This window comes from Saccopteryx leptura, chromosome 6 (genome assembly GCF_036850995.1).
Source record: "Saccopteryx leptura isolate mSacLep1 chromosome 6, mSacLep1_pri_phased_curated, whole genome shotgun sequence".
NCBI classification, from domain to species: Eukaryota; Metazoa; Chordata; class Mammalia; order Chiroptera; family Emballonuridae; genus Saccopteryx; species Saccopteryx leptura.
This window is the reverse complement of record NC_089508.1, coordinates 23542323-23560575: the sequence shown is the minus strand read 5'-3', so window position 1 is coordinate 23560575 and position 18253 is coordinate 23542323. Positions and strand designations below refer to the sequence as shown.

General features: G+C 45.7%; 1 protein-coding gene across 14 annotated transcripts in view; it reads left to right on the top strand.

Annotated features, from left to right (window-relative positions):
- NRXN3 (neurexin 3) overlaps window positions 1–18253 on the top strand; it is a 1639812-nt gene that overhangs the window by 105661 nt on the left and 1515898 nt on the right. For all 14 annotated transcript variants that reach the window (XR_010752009.1, XR_010752008.1, XR_010752007.1 and 11 more), the window contains exon 4: window positions 17322–17351. Coding sequence is in view for 11 of the 14 variants with exons in the window: in XM_066388158.1 (XP_066244255.1) it covers window positions 17322–17351 (30 nt within the window). In the remaining 3 variants the exon portion in view is untranslated. The remainder of the gene's footprint in view (window positions 1–17321; window positions 17352–18253) is intronic.

The window sequence follows — 18253 nt, the reverse complement described above, 5'->3', positions numbered from 1 at the left end:
AAGAACCATTTTAAAACCAAAGAAATGTGGTTTCCATGCTTATACTTTCCCTTCGGATTAATATTTCTGGATGAATCAAAGAAGTAGAGAAACTTTTGGAAAATATTTTTAAAAGACATTCTTAAGATAAGTATTCTCCGATTTAATGAGCATTTTGCTATGTCCCCCATAAATCTATTTATCTTCTGTAGTTCCAGATGATTGAAAGGTGAAGATATGACATACTCAGCATGGAAAATATGATGTGGGGAAAAGAAGGTTTCTTTCTATTTATTCCAACAAATGGCTTTTCCACAATGAAATTAACAATATTTTTTTCTTGGTTATGTAAGTAATACATGTTCACTGTAGAAAAAAAACCCACCAAATTCTTTTTGTCAATGAACAAATGGAAGAACAATCCTTATGATATTGTGCATTTCTCTTTTTTAAAATGCACATGCAGCCAGAGCCCAAATTTTAAGCATTTGGGCTCTGGCTGCATGTGTTTAAGTATATGTGTAGACACATATATTGTAACCCCCCCCCCACACACACACATACACATCCACACAGAGACTCATATGAGGCAATACAACCATTTATCGATAAGAAGTGTCAAGTGATTTAGAATAGTTTGGAGATCATTCTAAACTGGCTAAAACTTTGAGTTAAGAAGAATAACCCTACCAAATGAGAAGGGAGTATCCGTCTTTTTAAAAAACATTTCCATACATGTTTTCTTGTTTAGAAATGTTTCTTTCAACATTTAATTTTTATAACATCAATACAAGATAGGTATTATTATATTCATTTTAATGTGAGAGGAATTTAGGGCTCAACAGGTTGAGCAGTTTGCCTAAAGTCATAGGGCTCATCAGTGGTAGCAATGGGATTTGAACTTAGGACTTTTCAGACTCCAAAGTCCATGCACCCTCCATTGGAGAACACTGGGCTCCATCACTGAAAACTCTCAGCAATTGAAGATCTGGTCATTATTTCCTAATGGGACTACTGTTTATTTTTGCTTAGAGGTAGTGTAACATTTTTATTATTAGAAGACCTCTTTCCCAATGAATTTACCCTTAATTATTTTGGAATATCTAAAATAATCAAGCAAACTTAGGAATAGTTTCTGATCATTAGCCTATATGATATATTATACAACATAGGAAAGTAATATAGTCACCCTTAGCTAATACACAGGACTTCCCCATCTGTTAGCTTCTGTCTACTGTCCACCCTTTTGAAAATAATTGTTTGAACCAAAGCACAAGACAGCATTTCCCAGGGAGATACCATTAAATCCATTCTTTCTATTTGATAGTATTTTAGTTAATCTTTCACTCAACAAATATTTATTGAGAACCTACTACGTACCCTGTGCTCTTCTAGGCCCTAGGGATAAAAGAACAAATGAACAGAAGACTCTGTTCTCATGGATCTTTTAATCTAGATGGAGGCAGACGATGAACTAAGAAACCATATACAGGGTGGGCAAAGGTAGGTCTGGAGTTGTGAGTACGAAAAACACAGTGTTTATTCTTGTATTATTCATTAAGTATTCTATTATTTTTCATATGAACAACTGTAAACCTACCTTTGTGTATAAGTATGCACACACATGCATATACTGTATACATATTGTGTACAATATCAGGCGGAGGGTGGTCAATGCGGTGGAGAAACACGAAGCAGGTAAAAATGAAGTTGCTCATTTACAGAGGGTGATCAGAGAAGGCCTCTCTACTAAGATGGTGTTTCCTGGGATACTTCAAGGAGGTGAGCGAGTAAGGCTAACACTTCCAATCTTGTTTGTAAAAGTACCACTAAAGCCCCTTCCCTTCCTGGTTCCCAGCAGAGACGTGGCTCAGGGTCCCCATGCAGACCTGTGCATGTTGGGCCCTGCATAGCTGCTCCTGGCTGAGGGAGGAAATGGGGGCTGACATCCCGCCTGCATTCCTCCTGCCAAGCTGTGTCCACTGGGCTGCCTCTGACCATGGGGCACCTTCTTCTAATTCTCACAAAGGCGCCATACTGGCCCTGGGTGAAACAGCATGGTAGGTAGAAGGTAGAACACAGTGGGTGCGTTGGCTCCCCTCTGTCTCTCCCAAGGGGTGGAGGCCAGTGGGTGGGCCTACTGTAGATAACAGTATCTAGAACTAGTGCCATTCCAATTTCACGGCCATTATCTCACTTTATTCTCCTAGTAACCCTCTGAGGTATGTCACCTGCGCTCTATTTGTCTTGTGAGGAAGTGGAGGCCAGGAGGTTAAGTGACGTGCTGATGTCACCGAGCTACCGAGTAGCAGGGCCAAGAGGGGGTTCCAGTCCAATTCCAAATCCTGTGCTTCTCCTTCTGCCCTGGAGGTGTCAAGGGCTGATTGCCAATCCGGTCACCCCACCGACCCCTTGCTTTTCTGTTGTTTCTGAGCCTGAAGCAAATGACAAATTCTGAGCCTTCCCTTGTGGTCCTGGAAGTGGCGGGAGGCAGCCTGAGCTGCCCGGCCCTGGCTGAGGCTGGGAGGTGGCCTCCCGTCGCTCCGAGTCCCTGGCTGGGCCATCTGGGCCAGCAGCACGGTGGCCTGGAACAAGAAGCCTTCAGTGTCTCTGTGAGGATTTTTCCTTCCGCTCAGGAAGACAAAGTGGGCATTTTATGAGCTAATGTAACTGTTTACTCAGAAGCTGCAGAAAGACTATAAGGGCATGATTGATTGATTGATTGATTGATTTTACATGTTGAGGAGATTGGTTAGAAGTAACACTACTGCAAAATGCAGGCAGAGATGGAGGCTGGAGGCAGCACCTTCCCAAGGTCCGGGAGACTGGCTGGGGCCTTGGAGAGAGTATCCTGGGCACCCAGGAGACAAGGGGACGGCCGTATGTCCCTGGACTTCTGGGTGGAAAAGTCCACAGCCCCTCCTCCTAGTTTTTGGGAAGGAGGTTCAGAATTACAATGTGGTAATGGGCATTTGTGGCGTGCTGGTCTGCAGGTCCAGAGGGACCCTGAGCTCTGATGCCTCCCGGGCATCCTCTGGGTTGACATTTCATACCAACCCCTCCAGGCAGGTATTGTCATCCTCTCTACAGATACGGAACAGGAGCCTCAAAGAGGGTCAGTAACTGCCCACCGTCGTCAGCTGCTGGCACGGGACCAGGACCTCTGACCTGTCTGCCTCCAGGGCCTGTGCTCTTCTTCTTCAAAGCCCTAGCATTTCTGGGGCAGAGCTGTGGGTGCACCTTACCCATGTTTGCATTCCCCACTCTTTGCATGCTACACAGCACATGGTAGGACCTCAAAAACACTGGCTGAGCAGAGAGTGTGGCCACAAGCACCAGTAGCGCTATGAGTCTTTAGGGTCCCAAGACATGTCGGGGCTCAGAGGGTATCCTTTCCAGGGACTGTAGCTCTTACTTTTCAGATGAAACTGAGGCCCAGGGAGGAGAAGAGATGTTTCCAAGGCATGGAACCCAATTGTGGCCCGGAAGGGGCTGCTTTCTGGCCCCTATCCCACACCCCTCGCCCATCGGGACCTGTCATGGGTCTCCCTGGGCTGCCAGTGAGGCAGGAGGGGACAGTCCCAGCCCCGCTGTGTGGTGCTGTGCGGTGCCCTCAGCTCTCTCCCCTCTCCCTGTGTGTTCCAGCACTCTCAGCTAAGGGTGGAGGAAGCCTTTTAGAGGTAGAGGGGATTGATTAGAGGAGGAATTTGGAGGCAAGGAACAGAGCGAGGGGCCTGGGGCCATGAGACCCCTTCCTTCTCCTCCCTCCAGCTTCTCTTCCCAGCCAGGAGGGGCTGTTTATGAGGCTCCAGCGACAGCCGCTCCTCAGAAGGAATAATTTCTCAGGCTGTGCCTGCTGATTAGAGCTCGAATTTAAATGAATAACTGTGACCTTGTGGAAGTGCCCTAGTTACTCAGAGGCCCGATGAGGAAATAGGCCTCTTGCTTCAGTCCATCCGAGCCTGGGCAAGCGGGAGGGGGGGCTGCTGTCTGCCGCCGCCCAGCGCACGGCCTGCCTCCGCTCCAGCCTCCCTCTGCCCCCTTCAGGTGAAGTCATCGCAGGCTGTCCTTGGAGAGGGGACCTAGTTATTTGTCCTTACCCCTACCCTGTCTCTAGGGGGGTCACACGGTCCAGCCTGAGGGACACTTCTAAACCCAAAGTCAGGAGGCAGTGTCTGAACGGTGTTTATGGACACAAAGGGTTTGCCCTAGAAGCCGCTGCTCAGAGGCGATCCACCCAGCCTGCGGCTCCGGATTTACCCAGGAGCTGGTCGGAAAGGCAGAGGCTCAGGCCCCGCCCCAGACAGGCCCCAGCTGATGCACATTAAAGTCTGAGACATACTGACCTAAAATCCCCAGCCTCTCCTTTTGCCCTGGAGCCGCCGGGGCTGTGTGTGCCGAGGAAGGGGCGGTCCACCTCGCTCAAGCCCAGTTCGCCAGTTCTGCTGGGCACAGCAGGAAGGACCCACTTTCTGGGTTGATAGAAGTTAAGAGGGAGACAGAGGTTAGGGAAAGGGAAGGGAATGAGCGTTTTTATTCGCCACTGTAGCTGTGCCAGTCGCTGTTCAGGCACTTTCCATATGAAGGCGTACTCACTGAGAGGCAAGGTCGCTGAGGAGAGGGCAGGGGTCCGCCAGCCGAGGCTCCCGGGCCACACCCAGCCTGCTAACTCCTTTCACATAGTTGAAAGCAATCAAAAGAAGAATAATGTATGGTGCAAAAATTTGATAAAACTTGGGCTTCAGTGTTTTGAAATAAAGCCTGGTTGGAACAAAGACACGCTTGCTTGCTTCCGCATGGTCTGTGGCTGCTCTTCCAAGGCAGAGCCGAGTCGCGGCGACACGACCTATGGCGGCAAAGCCTGGCGGACGCAGCATCCAGCCCTTTACAGAAAGAGTTTGGCACCGAAGGGTGGAGCCCAGACTCCAAGCTGGATGCCTGGGTTGACATCCTGGCTCCATCCCAGCGCAACAGTCTGACCTGTTTGAGTTTCTTTTCCTTTGTGCCCCTACTTTCCTCCCCCGTGACATGGGGACAGTAGCTACCTATCTCCGGGGGGGCTGTTGTGCAGGTTCAGTGAGCTCATGCGTGTCAAGCCTTTAGCACAGTGCCTGCACATAAAAGCAATGTGTAAATTCGCTTGTTTGTTTTTTTTTTAGAAGCTATCGCGTTCGATCCGTTTTAAAATGGAGCCGCGTTTCCATTTTATGGATGAAGACACTTAAGCTCAGAGAGGTTTAAAAACAAAACATTCTTGGGCCTGCGTCACAGCCTCCCTCACTGGAGGTGGCTCAGAGCCAGCTCCCACTGCTGCGCCTCGAGCCCCTCCAAAGACACCTGCTCTCCTCTCCGATACACGGTCTCTCCCATCTGACCTGATCTTTATGCTTTTGGTGAGGTGGACTCTCAAACTCAGAGCCTGGCCACCGTGGCTCTCAAGCACAGCCTAGGAATCCCAGGAACTGAGAAAGGGAACTGGCATTTATAGAAGACCTCGTGTACCAGGCACCTATCACTTCACAGATGGAGAACCTTGGGCTCTGAGACATTGTATCCTTTGCCCAAGTCAGAGACTGGTAGGGTAGGGGTTGGGATTTCAGTGCAGATCTGAGATCCCTGCTCTGTGGCTCTGCCTCCATCTGGCTCCGCCACTTTCCTCAGGAGCTATGTGGCCGTGGGCAAGTCACATAACCTCTCTGGGTATCAGGCTGCTTTTCTTTAATGTGAAGAGTCTGGATGATATGGCCTGTCAGGCTTCTTCCACTCTGAGGTCTGTGATTAGGCCGTCTGACTGATAGACCCTGGGGACTGGTATACCCAGGAAAATGCTTTCTTCATTACCGAAGACTTAGAACTCCCAACTCCGGTAGTACCTGAAATAAAGTTTGTCTTCTTTCCTATTCTTTTGGGCAATCATCCCGCTTGTCTTTCTCCCCTTATTTATTAGGAAAAACACCTGATATTTATTCAGCTTATATTTTGAACCGGGCATTGAAAAACTTAAGTTTTTGCATGTATCATTGACTTCTTTTGACATCCCCAGGAGGTAGATTCTGTCATTAGATCCATTTCACCCAGGAACAAAGAGAGGCTCAGCGATAATAACTCACCAACCCAGTAAAAAGTGGTGGATCAGGATGTAAACCCTGATATGTCTGGTCCTGGAGACATCTCACAGGGAGTTCCACCAGAAGGCACACCCATGAGGGTACACCCCTGGTCACTCCTGTATGCTCTAGGCCTAGAAAAGGGCCAGTTTGTCCTAGGCACAGAATAAATACTTGCTTACTGAACAAACAGTGCTCAAGACTCAGATCTTGGTTTTACCCCAAAACCCTTTGACAGAAAGTCTGCTTTTTATGGGGTTTTGCCCAGAGATAGAAGTCCATTGAACAAATCTTTGCTCAGTGCCCGTCCTGGGCTTGGCTCAGTGGGAGGTGCAGACTGTAGGGAAATCCACCACTGCTGTATGTCATTGAGTTGGAAAGGGGCCCCAGGCTGGGCTCACAGCACTCAGCTTTCAGCCAATTTCCCGGCTGGGGCCTGGGAAGACCCCCTCGGCTCCCATAGCTGATCTGATGAGTAAGTGTGAGCAAGGAGCCGCTCCCCAGCCTGCCTCCAGCTTTGGCTAACTCAAAGAGCAGACAGCTGGGACTTGGTGCCTTTTTCAAGGTCTTTTAAAATCTCCTCTTTTATTGTCTTGACAGGGCAGACTCACTGGGGTGCTGGTTATGGTCCCATTTTGTTTCTCAGTTCCAGAGGGCAAGGTCAGAGATAGAGTTGGGAAACATCATTAAAGTTTTCCTGTAGTCTCAGTGGGATGGCACTGCCCCACCCGGACCCTGTCATATGTGTGGGGACTACATTTGTTGCTCCAATGATGAGGGGCATTGGTGGCATTTAGTAGGAAGGGGCAATTAATACTGAATGTGCTATTGTTTAGCATTGCTCAATATGCCATTGGTGAGACCAAAGAGAAACTGTTCTAAACCAATTTCTTCCTTGTGTAGGAGGGGAAACTGAGGCAACAGAACTTCCATACAACTCAGCTAAGTCCCACTGCTTATTTGTGGTGGCCACGTAGCCTGTCCCAGGCTGTAGACCTGCCCAGGGAGGTCTGGAAAGGATCTGGGATAAGCTGGTCAGTTTGTGGGACGAGGTCTCAGGAGTGAGGGCGTGGAATGCCGCTGAGAGTTGAGGGCAGTGGGTCCCCCGTGGAGTAATGTAGCTGACTGTGACCATGGTGGGAGAGAGACATTTGAGGATGCCTGGCAAGCAGGCTGCTAGGCCTGGGCTGGCAAGAAATGGGGCATGTAGTGGAGAGAGGGCCTAGATAAACCAGTTACTTAAATAATGACAGCAAGGACTGCAGGCTCCAAAAGTCATGAGCAGTGCAAAGTGCTTTCTATATGCGGTTGCTCGTGGTGATCATAGGGAGCCCGAGAAGACATTTTATAGCAAGGAGGCACAGGAACGTTAACTTGTTTGGAATCTTAAAGTTAATAACAGCTAGAGATGGGATTTGAATCCAGGGCTTAGCGTATCGAGAGCGTTGCTTTTGCAAACTCTAGGAAGCAACCTGGAGGGCTAATGAATGAGATCTGGGGGACTCTGTTTGACCGAAGTTTGAACGCCATTGTTTTAAAGGAAAGTGGGCTAGAAGGGGAAAGGATTGGGAGGTTTCAGCCTTCGCCACTATTTTATACCCTGCATGCATTAAGGGAGGTTGGGATGAATGATCTCCTTTTTGTCTGAGCAGAGGGCATGGCACCTGAGGGCATGGGGCTAGTAGAGCCACCATTATAATACACTATTGTCAGCTGTGTGTTGTCCCCACACACCCCTCATTGGCCACTGTGGGCTGTTGAAGGATGGGGAGTATCTCAATCTTTGAAAACTAATTCATGCCTATATCCCTGCTACCTGCCATATCACATGTGCTCATAAAACTTTGTTAGAATTATTAGCATTTTAGAAACGGAAAGGACCCAAAAGGTTGTCTCTGTGCACCTAATTTTTGAGTCTTCCCTTATAAGAGTTTATCCAGACTTTGTTTGAACCTCTGTAGTGGTGAGCAACACATTGCTCCTTTAGCTATTCCATTCCATTCTAACAGCACTGAATGTTCACAAGCTCTTCCTGATTCTGAGTCACTGTAGCTTTCACTACCTGTATTGCTTCCAGCCCTTGGAGACACACAGAATAGATCTAATTACACACCCAGTATTTGAAGACAGGGCTTTTGTCTTTAAGGATTTTCTTTTTTAAAGGCTAAAACATCTCCAGTTTCTTTGGACAGTCTATACAAAAGTTTTAATTTCTTCTTCTTTTTTTTTTTTATACTGGTCATTGTTCTCTGAAAATGACTTTTTTTGGTTTATTTTTTGAGGGGGGCATCCTTTCCAAAGAAGGATGTCCACATCCCATATGGTATTATGAATATGTCCCAACCAGTTCTTCACAAAGTGGTCCCATTACTCCCTTTTTATAGACTCCCTACATCTATTAATAATACCATCAAGCACCTCAACTTTTTTCTTTAATGACTATAGTATTAAGTTGAAATTAAAAGGCACTGAAAAATCTTTACTATTTTGTGTGCAGTGCTGCAAAACCATTTTCTCTCCTTCCTGTGTGGTGCAATGGTTTATTTGACTTAGACTTGGGACCATTCTTTGATTTTGTTCGATTCAGCCCTGGCTTTTTAAAATCTAGCACACCATGATCTCTTCGGATATAGTTCTTTCATCTGGCACATCAGGTGTCCCTTCCTGCATAACATCATTTGTGAATGAAGTGCTATTTTAGAGAGGTTCATGACAAGTCAGAGAGAAAAGACTTCTTCTTTGGAAAGAGTTTCCTAAAAGTCATAATTGCTGATCCCTTAATCCTTAGAGTGACAAGCATGACTGCCTTCATCCCTCTTCCTTCCATGCCATTACCACATGAGAAAACCCTACTCCTTCTTCCCCCTAAAGAGGTGGCATAGAACCAGAAGGTGATGCCAACAGTCTGTGCCCTGTGGTTGTGCCATTCAGAAGCTGTTGGTGATTCATGGGTGATGTAGGAAGAAATCATTTCTGTTCAGTCCAGCCACTAGGCTGTTAGAGCAAAGTTGGACATCCCACAAAGGGCTTAGCAGCGAGGGTAGAACATGGTGGATCATGGTAGGGCAAAGCTAGAGCTGGGACCTGGATGGCACCTACTTTGGATAGTTAGCAACAGGCTCTTTTCTGAAAACCATCATCATCATCATCAGTCCGACTAGTCAATTTATCCCCAATATTGGGCAAGGCTTGTGGAAAAACCAAAGTCATATATGTAAACAGGTGATCTTCCTATGTGCCAGCTCATGATTGCTATTATGTGATTTACTGAAGCTTGCTTTCTTATGGTTGGTATTAGTTTGAAGCATTTAAGATTGTCATTTTGTAGGTCAAAACTAGTTAACTATCAGACATTTCTTCATTTTTTTTTTTTCTGAAGCTGGAAAGGGGGAGAGACAGTCAGACAGACTCTCGCATGCGCCCGACCGGGATCCACCTGGCACGCCCACCAGGGGTGATGCTCTGCCCACCAGGGGGCGATGCTCTACCCCTCCGGGGCGTCGCTCTGTTGCGACCAGAGCCACTCTAACGCCTGGGGCAGAGGCCAAGGAGCCATCCCCAGCGCCCGGGCCATCTTTGCTCCAATGGAGCCTTGGCTGCGGGAGGGGAAGAGAGAGACAGAGAGGAAGGAGGGGGGGTGGAGAAGCAAATGGGTGCTTCTCCTATGTGCCCTGGCCGGGAATCGAACCCGGGTCCCCCACACACCAGGCTGACGCTCTACCGCTGAGCCAACTGGCTAGGGCCAACTATCAGACATTTCATATGATTCATGGCCTCCTTGGAGGTCATCTTAGTTCATGGAAACAGAGTCTTTGAGTTGGATTGCATTTTTGGTGGTTAGGACCCTCTGTTCTTGCAGAATGTGCTTGCTCCTTTGTTTTGCAGGTGCAACTTTTGAAATGCTTGGCAGCTCTGATGTCCTTATCTAGCCCTCTCTTATTTTTTTCTGTATGTAACACTTCCTTCAGCCAATCTTCCCATGACATGCTTTGAACTCCTTACCATTTTGATTATTCTTTGGACACACCCCACCTGGTTCAATGTTCTTCCTAATATATGGCACCATTCTCTGAACCAAAACCCCGAGTTTGGTACAATCAGTGCAGAGAAGAGATGAGACTATTGACTTCTTTTTATTTGGGGAGGGTTACTTAAGTGCCGGAGTTTACATTTGTTCTTTAAAATTAAATTTCATTTTTGCCTGTTTGCCTCCTTTTGGACCCTGATTCTGATATCTAACAAAATAGCTATTCCTCTCAGCTGTAGTTCATCACATCATCCAGACAGCACATCATGAGTGCTCTGAGCCAAGTCATTGATCAAAATGCTGAGCAAGCTCAGGCTCTGCGGCAAGCTACTGGTGAACCCCTGACAGAACAGGGAAACTAAAGTGACACAAAGGTCGGGGAGTTGCCCGGGAAAGGCTAGCCGGAGGCATGATTGTGGAAGTCGGGGCAAGTTTACTTCAGACCCCATTTCTTCCCTTTAAGCATCCCTCTCACCAGTCCCACCTTACCCCCTGCACCCACTCTTCTGCCCATAGTGGCCAACTTCCTACACCTGTGACTGCATGTCTCTTTTCTTCCCTTACTCACATGTCTCCGTGCCACCCTTGCCATTAGAGAAAGGTGTCCCGCTTGGCTTCCTAATGGTCTCACGCACAGGACAGTGTCAGTGGCTGAGGAGCCTGAGCATGTCTTGTGTTCAGATTTGCATGTAATGGGGAAAATGGCTTCATAACCTCAAGAAATGACCTCGGAAAGGAAAAGCTTCATGTTTTAGTTGAATCTGGGGATGGAAATTGAGGCAGGGAAGATGGTGGCCATTTAAAAGTAGCATTCCCCCAGTATTCCTTATGTCACGCTCGACCAGGGTCAGGGATGAAGTTGAATTAATGTTCGGGCACTATTTTCTGCTCCTGAATTCTTTAAGACACGAGTCTTTCCTTCTCTACCAGCCCTGAATGAGACAGAATAGCTAGTGTCATGGTTACCATCCCAGCCCAGAGAGCCCATCTGTTGGCTTAGAATCCTCATTTCACCCCTTACTAAGTAGTGTGACTTTGGCTCTAGGCATTGCTTTTCTTAACTGTAAGATTGAACTTATAGCAATGCCTATCCCACAGAGTGATATTTAATGAGATGCCACATAGCCATGCCAGGCCTATAGTAAATAGTCAACAAATATTAGCTACTGTGGTAATTCTATCTTTTTGCCAAATCAACTGAATTTCCTCTCTTTTAAGTGCTTAAAATGCCAAAATGTTTATTTATTCTTCCCCCTTGTCTCTTTTCCAAATTCGCAGTCACCCTACAGAAGGGGTTGCAGTGGCTTCTCTCTTCCTCGGCCCACCCTCTACCACCTTCACTAGCTCCTTGGTTCTTCCAGAATGAATGTTTTCATTACCTTCTGATTTTACGTAATTACTCTTTTCGAAAGTCCTTGTGGCTTCATAAGAATTCAACATTGGCACTTGGCACTTGCTCTAATTAGTGACATTTAATTTCTCTACTTCAGTACAGAAAAAAGATGATATATGTAGATTCTTACACTGGGATGAAAGTTACGCTGAAAGTGAGTGAAGGAAAAGCCTTGGCAGAGATAACTTGCTCCTCCCACCCTGAGTCGTCTCCCCCCCCCCATGAATGTACTTCCTTCCTCCCCTAAAATACAGTACTTTCCCCAATTACCCAGCTAGAGGGAAGGAAGGATGGATTGAAAACCATCTGAGGGGGGGGGGATGTTACAGGTTTGAGGGGGAGACAGTATTAGCTTAAATGATGGAGACCTTCAACTCCTGTCCCGGTCCTTGAACATTGCATCTTCCTCTCGCCTGTTTCAGTAAATGGTTTCTGTTCTCTGTGTTAGTCATCCCCACGACAGGCTTCATGATGGCCACAGCCACTTACAAATGACTCTGCTTTCATAGCCGTTTCCATTCTCCCAGGCTGCAAAAGCAACTATCTCCATGGGGATTTTCCCAAAGGATGGAATGCACTTTAGAGGGCCATACGTATATTTTACATATAATTTACATATGCTTTGCAGTCTGTTCTAAGGCAATTCCAACCTCGTCTGTCTTACCTACCGGTGATCTTTTCCTCCTTTTGTTCTTGTGTGTACCCTGAGAACCTGCGCCCCACTCACAAAGACAGGCACAAGAAGGCTGGAATATAGTTCTGGAAACAGTGAGAGGAAAGGGAAAAAAGAGCAGACATCTTGGGACCCAGATGGGTCCCTGGACCCAGCTCCAGTAGTACTTTGTGTGGGCGTGACATCTAGATAGGAGACACTTCAGTAGCTTTCTAATTTTTTTTGGTAGTTATTTTTAAAAGGCACTGTTGTTCCATAAACATTCTGTGCTGGCAATTCTTGATACCTTGCCTATCAAAGGGTCACCCAGGTCTACCTCACGTTTCCTTCCCTCCATTGTGTAAACTTTTATGGAGCTGGCTTCCGAGTGCCTGTTGAGGATCTATGCAAATCTAGAGTCCACAGTGAGATGGTCTTGGAAAGATGTGGCCCCCTTGCTTTCCTGAGCCCCCTGGTCCAGGCTATGTCTTATCTTGCAGCAGCCCTTGAACATCGGGCCTAGAATAGATGCCAAACTCCCAGCCCGGCCAGGGTGCTGGTCCCCTGGGCTCCTAGGGCTCTGCTGCTGATGTGCATTTTGACCCTGTTTCTCAGGTTGAAGATAATACCTGTCTTCCTTTCCCCTTCCTCATTAACCACATACACAACACACACCCTGCCTAGAGTTCTTTTGCTTCCATGCTAATTACATCCTTCTCCATCAAAATTATTTGGGCATTATTTTCTGTATCTATATTAGAAAGCCATATAGTTCCATTGTTAATGTAATTTTTTTTTTAAATGTTGAATATCAAAAAAAAAAAAAAAACCCTCCAGGATATCTTATTATTACCTAGTCTTCCCAGACTAGACCCTTTTCTTTGAGGATTGACTTCTATGAGCACAGACATCTCTTCCATAAAGAGGAGGTGACACCCTCTTATATTGTCCTGACTTTCTCACAAACTCAGTCCTGCATTGTTAAGTGCACTCTAGGTGTTTTAGCTTTAGTGATTCCTCTGTTTCTTCAACTCATTTTCTCTAAGACAGACCTCATTGTTGCCCTCACTCCAAATCCATCTCCCAACTCCTCGCAACCTTCCCATTTCTGACAATCTCCACTCAGCCTCCCAGTTGTTCCTCCCCGAAAACATCTCCTCAGCCTCTACCTAAAGCCTGTTGAATTGTCTTTCTCCCTTTTCCACTCTGCTGCCATGATATCAATTGAGGCCCTTGTCCATGACTGATCTTTCTGCCTCCATACCTTTCCCCTTTAATTCACCCTGTCCACACCATTGCCAAAACAATCTTCCCCTACATCATTTTCCCTGCATCATTCTTCTGCTCGTGAACCTGAGTGTCTCCCATCAGCTGCAAGATCAAGTCCATTTTCCTTAGCCTTAAAATGCAAGGTGTCCATGCAATGGCTCCATCCATCCTCTGATCCTTAAGATCACCTCTTACTTCTTTCTTATATGAACTATTTATATGTGATCATACCTGCTGTGTGCCTGGCAGTGTCCCAGGTACCTCTGCAAAGTTGAACAGGCGAGTTCTTCCAAATGCATTTTGTGCTCTCGGGAACTAGCGGTGCTACCAGGACTGTTTTCCACCTATACAAATCCTAAATTATCGTTCATAGCCTAGTGTAAATTTCACTTTCCTCCAGAGACATTTTCTACATTCAGGGCCCTCCTCACAGTCCTATTGTCCTATTGTCTGAATTCATCATTTGACATTGAGCAATTAACCATTCATTCATTCCTCGTTCAAGCACTAAATACGTACTGAGCACCTCCTGTGTGTCAGGCTGTATGCTAGGTATGGCCTCACACGTCAGTATATTTTTATAGCACAATAACTTTAAATAATAACCTTTATACAGCCCTTATCATGTGCAGGCATAACTTTACATACATTCATTTATTTAATCCTCAAAACAACCTATGAATTTGGCATTATTATTATCTCGATTTTACAGATAGGGAAATCAAGGCACAGAGATGTTTAAGGAACTTTCCTAGCAGTTAAAAAGCTAGAATGTAACAAAGGTAGGATTCAAATCTGGCTCTCAAGTCCTTGATCTTAACCCTAACCCTTCACTGTCAGGTATCAGTACATATACCTATTTTTTGCTCCATAAGACGCACCTGACCATAAGATACACCTAGGGTTTTAAGGAGGAAAATAAGAAAAAAATATTCTGAACCAAATGGTGTGTTAAAATATTTAATAAAAGATGGTATTTTTCGCTCTATGAGACACACAGGCATTTTCCCCTCCACTTCTTTGGGGAAAAAAAAGTGCATCTTATGGAGCGAAAAATATGGTATATCATATGTGTGTCTATGTAACTGTAAACATACCTTCCCAGCTAGACTGTAAAGGCCGAGGGGTCAGTGACCGTGTACATACTAGCTTGTATCCCCACTCCCTTCTCCCGTTTGTGCATATGGCAGCTACTTAAATCTTTTGGATGATTGATTGTTGATTTTTTGCATTCACTTTGAGGGGGGGGGGGCTTAAGATTTTTAGCAGCTGGGAGGAGTGTTTTAGGGTTAGTGACAGAATTTCAGAAAAGACCTGGACTCTAGAATTCTTGGATTCCAGTTCTCTGCAAGCTGTGAGGGTAGGTTTGTACAAGACAAGCTCTGGAAAGTGGCAGTAGTTGCAGCATTGCAACTGGAATGAAATGTTTATATTCTTCAACTTATATTGCAATGCTGCAACTACTTTTGTAGCTTCATAAAACCTGCTAGGTACATGTTTGAATGTTAAAGACACAGGTGGTGGATTATTTGCATTTTAAAAGGATTCTTCCTTTTACAAAAGGATTCACTGCAGGGTTCCATTAAATATCCAAGACCTCTTACCGCATTTATCATATAATTTACTTTACTCAAATTTGATTTATGTACCACTCTAATGGGGTAGCTCTCAAGTTCTCAAGCATGGGAATCATCTGGGCAACTTGTTTGACCTTGAGATCTTCCCCCCCAATTCCTCTCTGACATTCAAAATCATTAGCTTTGGGGCGAGGCCCAGGATCTTCCCTGTTAATAGACATTCTTATGTCATTGATGTAGGTGGTCAGGAAAATACACTTTGGGAAATACTGCGTTAAAGAGACACATTTGTGGCTCATAAATGGAGCCCAACTGTAGGGACTTCTCCAGGGCTTTGCATGCCCTCTGACTACCAAGTGTCCTGCTTACTCTTCATTTGGTAAATTGTTGAAATAGCTATTTGGGTCTGATAAAGACTTATCTACCTCTTTCCTATTTACACCTTCTCCCAGTTGCCAAACATCTTTAATCACAGCTATAAAATATTTATACTTTTATTTTTAAGTTAAAAAAATTTAAATCCCCTTCCCGTTGGTTTTATTGTGATATAATTGACATATATAACATGATGTAAGTCCAAGGTGTACAATGGGTTGATTTCATACATTTGAATATATTGCAAAATGATTTCCACCATAGCATGAGCTAATACCTCCACCCCATCCCATAGTTTCGATATCCTTTTGTGGTGAGAACATTTAAGATTTACTTGGTTAGCACATGGCAAATATATGATACAGGATTATTCTTCTTACATTTTTTACTCTATCTCACTCTTAGATATCTCCTTGGGTCTTCCTTATTCTCATTTCTCAACGTTTACAACTCTATGCATAGTCACCTACTGAATTCACATACCTATTCTGTTTCCGCTTACCTTTCCACTACTCCACCTGCCTGCCCCAGACCCTCCCCCTTAGTCCTCTTGATCTGGATGCTGCAGGCTATGGTGTGGTCCAGAAAGAGAAGGCATTTTTGAAATAGTGACTTCTGACGAAGTCTCCCTTAGCCAAATCTAGGGCTCGTTGTTCTCTCTCCCTACTATCCCAGCCAAAAAAAAGGACCCAAAATTAATTTTTTAACAAGACAAATCATGAGAATGACTGACTTTGGCATGAGTCCATTCCTCCATGAATATTAATCCTAGGCCTCCGGAAATGAATGCCAGACATACGCTAAAATATGATTATAGTTTAATAAAATTTGTTTAAAAAAATAGACTCCATGACATTTATGGCATATGTATCTATCTATGCATTTAATAGTTCATTGATCCTTTAAAAGTCAGTTGCTTGACCTATATTTTGCCTCTGATTACTTTTCTAAATCGCTAGTAATTTCCAAAACATTTAGAGATTTCCATACTTGAGAGATTTTTTTTTCTTTATTAATGCCTCAGATCCCTAAATTTAGCCCTGGGTAAAGGTTCTCTGGGGTGATCTGGGTTTTGTCAGACATCTCCAGTAATAATAAAAGTAACAGAAGAGCAAATAACTGGTACAGTTGGTTACTGGTTGAAAATCTTTCCTTCTAATAGACTTATCAGGGATTATATTTCCCTCAAAGTAATGAACTCTTACTAACTTTGTTACTGTGGTTCCTTCTTTAAAACCCATTCAGTGCTTGGCTAGGCCTCCCCATCAAGAGCGAGGGACTTTCTAGGAAAAGATGGTGGTGGAGGAGCAGAGGAGGGGTGTGGTTGTTACTGAGCTCAGAAGGGGGTGGCAGGCCAGGTCATTTCTGGTTGCCTGGGCGCCTCTTGCGAGCAGAACCTCATCTGGTGTGTTCACTATCATTCAGCTTTTGTAGAAAAGGACACGGTCTCTCACAGGAGAAATGAAATAGTTGGATGATTATCTATGGATGGTGAGATTACAACTCGTTTTTTTTTTCTTTTCTGATTTTTCCAGTGTTTCTACAGTGACCATGTATTACTATTCAAAGCAATTTAAAAGAAAGAAAGAAACCTAGTTTGCCTGGCATCTTGAGTCCCTTTCCCAATGGACCTCATTGTTACTAGATTTATCTCAAACGCTGCCTCTGGCTGCGAGAAATGGTGGAAGTTCCCACGATGGGGCCCAGAGCAGTCAGCAAACAGAGCCTTCCTCAACCAGGGAGCCCACCTGGCTGCCCCGTGGCGGGAAGCGGCTGTCAGTTCTTCTGTGTGCTCCTGAGTGTGTGTGTGCCCTGCTGCCCCTGCTTCCACTCGAGAATTAAGAGAAGATTGCATTGCATTCAGAAGTCTAACTTTGCCTTCTTTCTCTTTTCCTTCTCCTCCCCCTCTCCTCCTCCCCCTTCCTTCCTCTCCGTCCTCAAGGCCTCTCCCACCTGATGATGAGTGAACAAGGTAGGTGCGGTTTGCTCGTGCTGCTCCAGCTGCCCGACTTGCTTGCCTTCGTGCTGCTGGCTGATGACTCAGACCCTCGTCATTTTCTGGCAGGCCATTCGCTGCCTGTTCCTCCCATCGCAGGCCAGGCGGGTGGGCGGCAGAGCCACCCCGGCCGGCTGGGGGCACCTTTCCCGCTGCATCGTGGTTTCCCATCCCCATCACCCCCGTGGCTGTTCCATTCTGCACCGTTCGTCATCATCAGGGCGCTGGCCCTGCAGGGCTGCCTCGGAGAGGGAAGCATGAAACAAGGCATGACGGTGTCGATAATGGGGGTGAATGAAACTAATTTCAGAGCAGCCGAGCGATTAACTTCCTCCTGCTCCTCCCCACACCCCTGCTGGGGTTGAGGGAGAGGAGCCGGCTTTTCCCTGAATTTCCCTCTGAGTCAGGTTTGCTTTTTGCCTTCCCCTCCATCCCCACTGCCCTTTGTAATGACCTTCAGCCCCTCCTTGGGAAAGGAAGCCCATGGGGGTTGGCTGTTTTCATTTTGTACAAAAGCAAAAACCCACCAAGAGAACATGCTAATGTCCTCGTGGCAGGATTCTAACTCATTATACACCCACAAGAAGACTGCATATAACGATCTGTAAATTCAGCATCTGCAGCCTAAAATATTCAAATATGCAGGGAATGAACTGGGCAGGAAATTCGGCTCAGCAGAGCACAGGGTGGGCTGTGAATGAAGCCTTTTTCTTCTAAATAAAAAATTTTCCACATTATCAGCCTAAATCAGGATTTGAGAACTAAGCCTACTTAAAATTGTCTTTTCCTTCCCTGTTCAATTGCTACTATTGTATTCCCTTTGAGCCTGTGAATGATTGCAAGATTGGGCTACCTGCCTTGCCCTGACACGAAAAGAC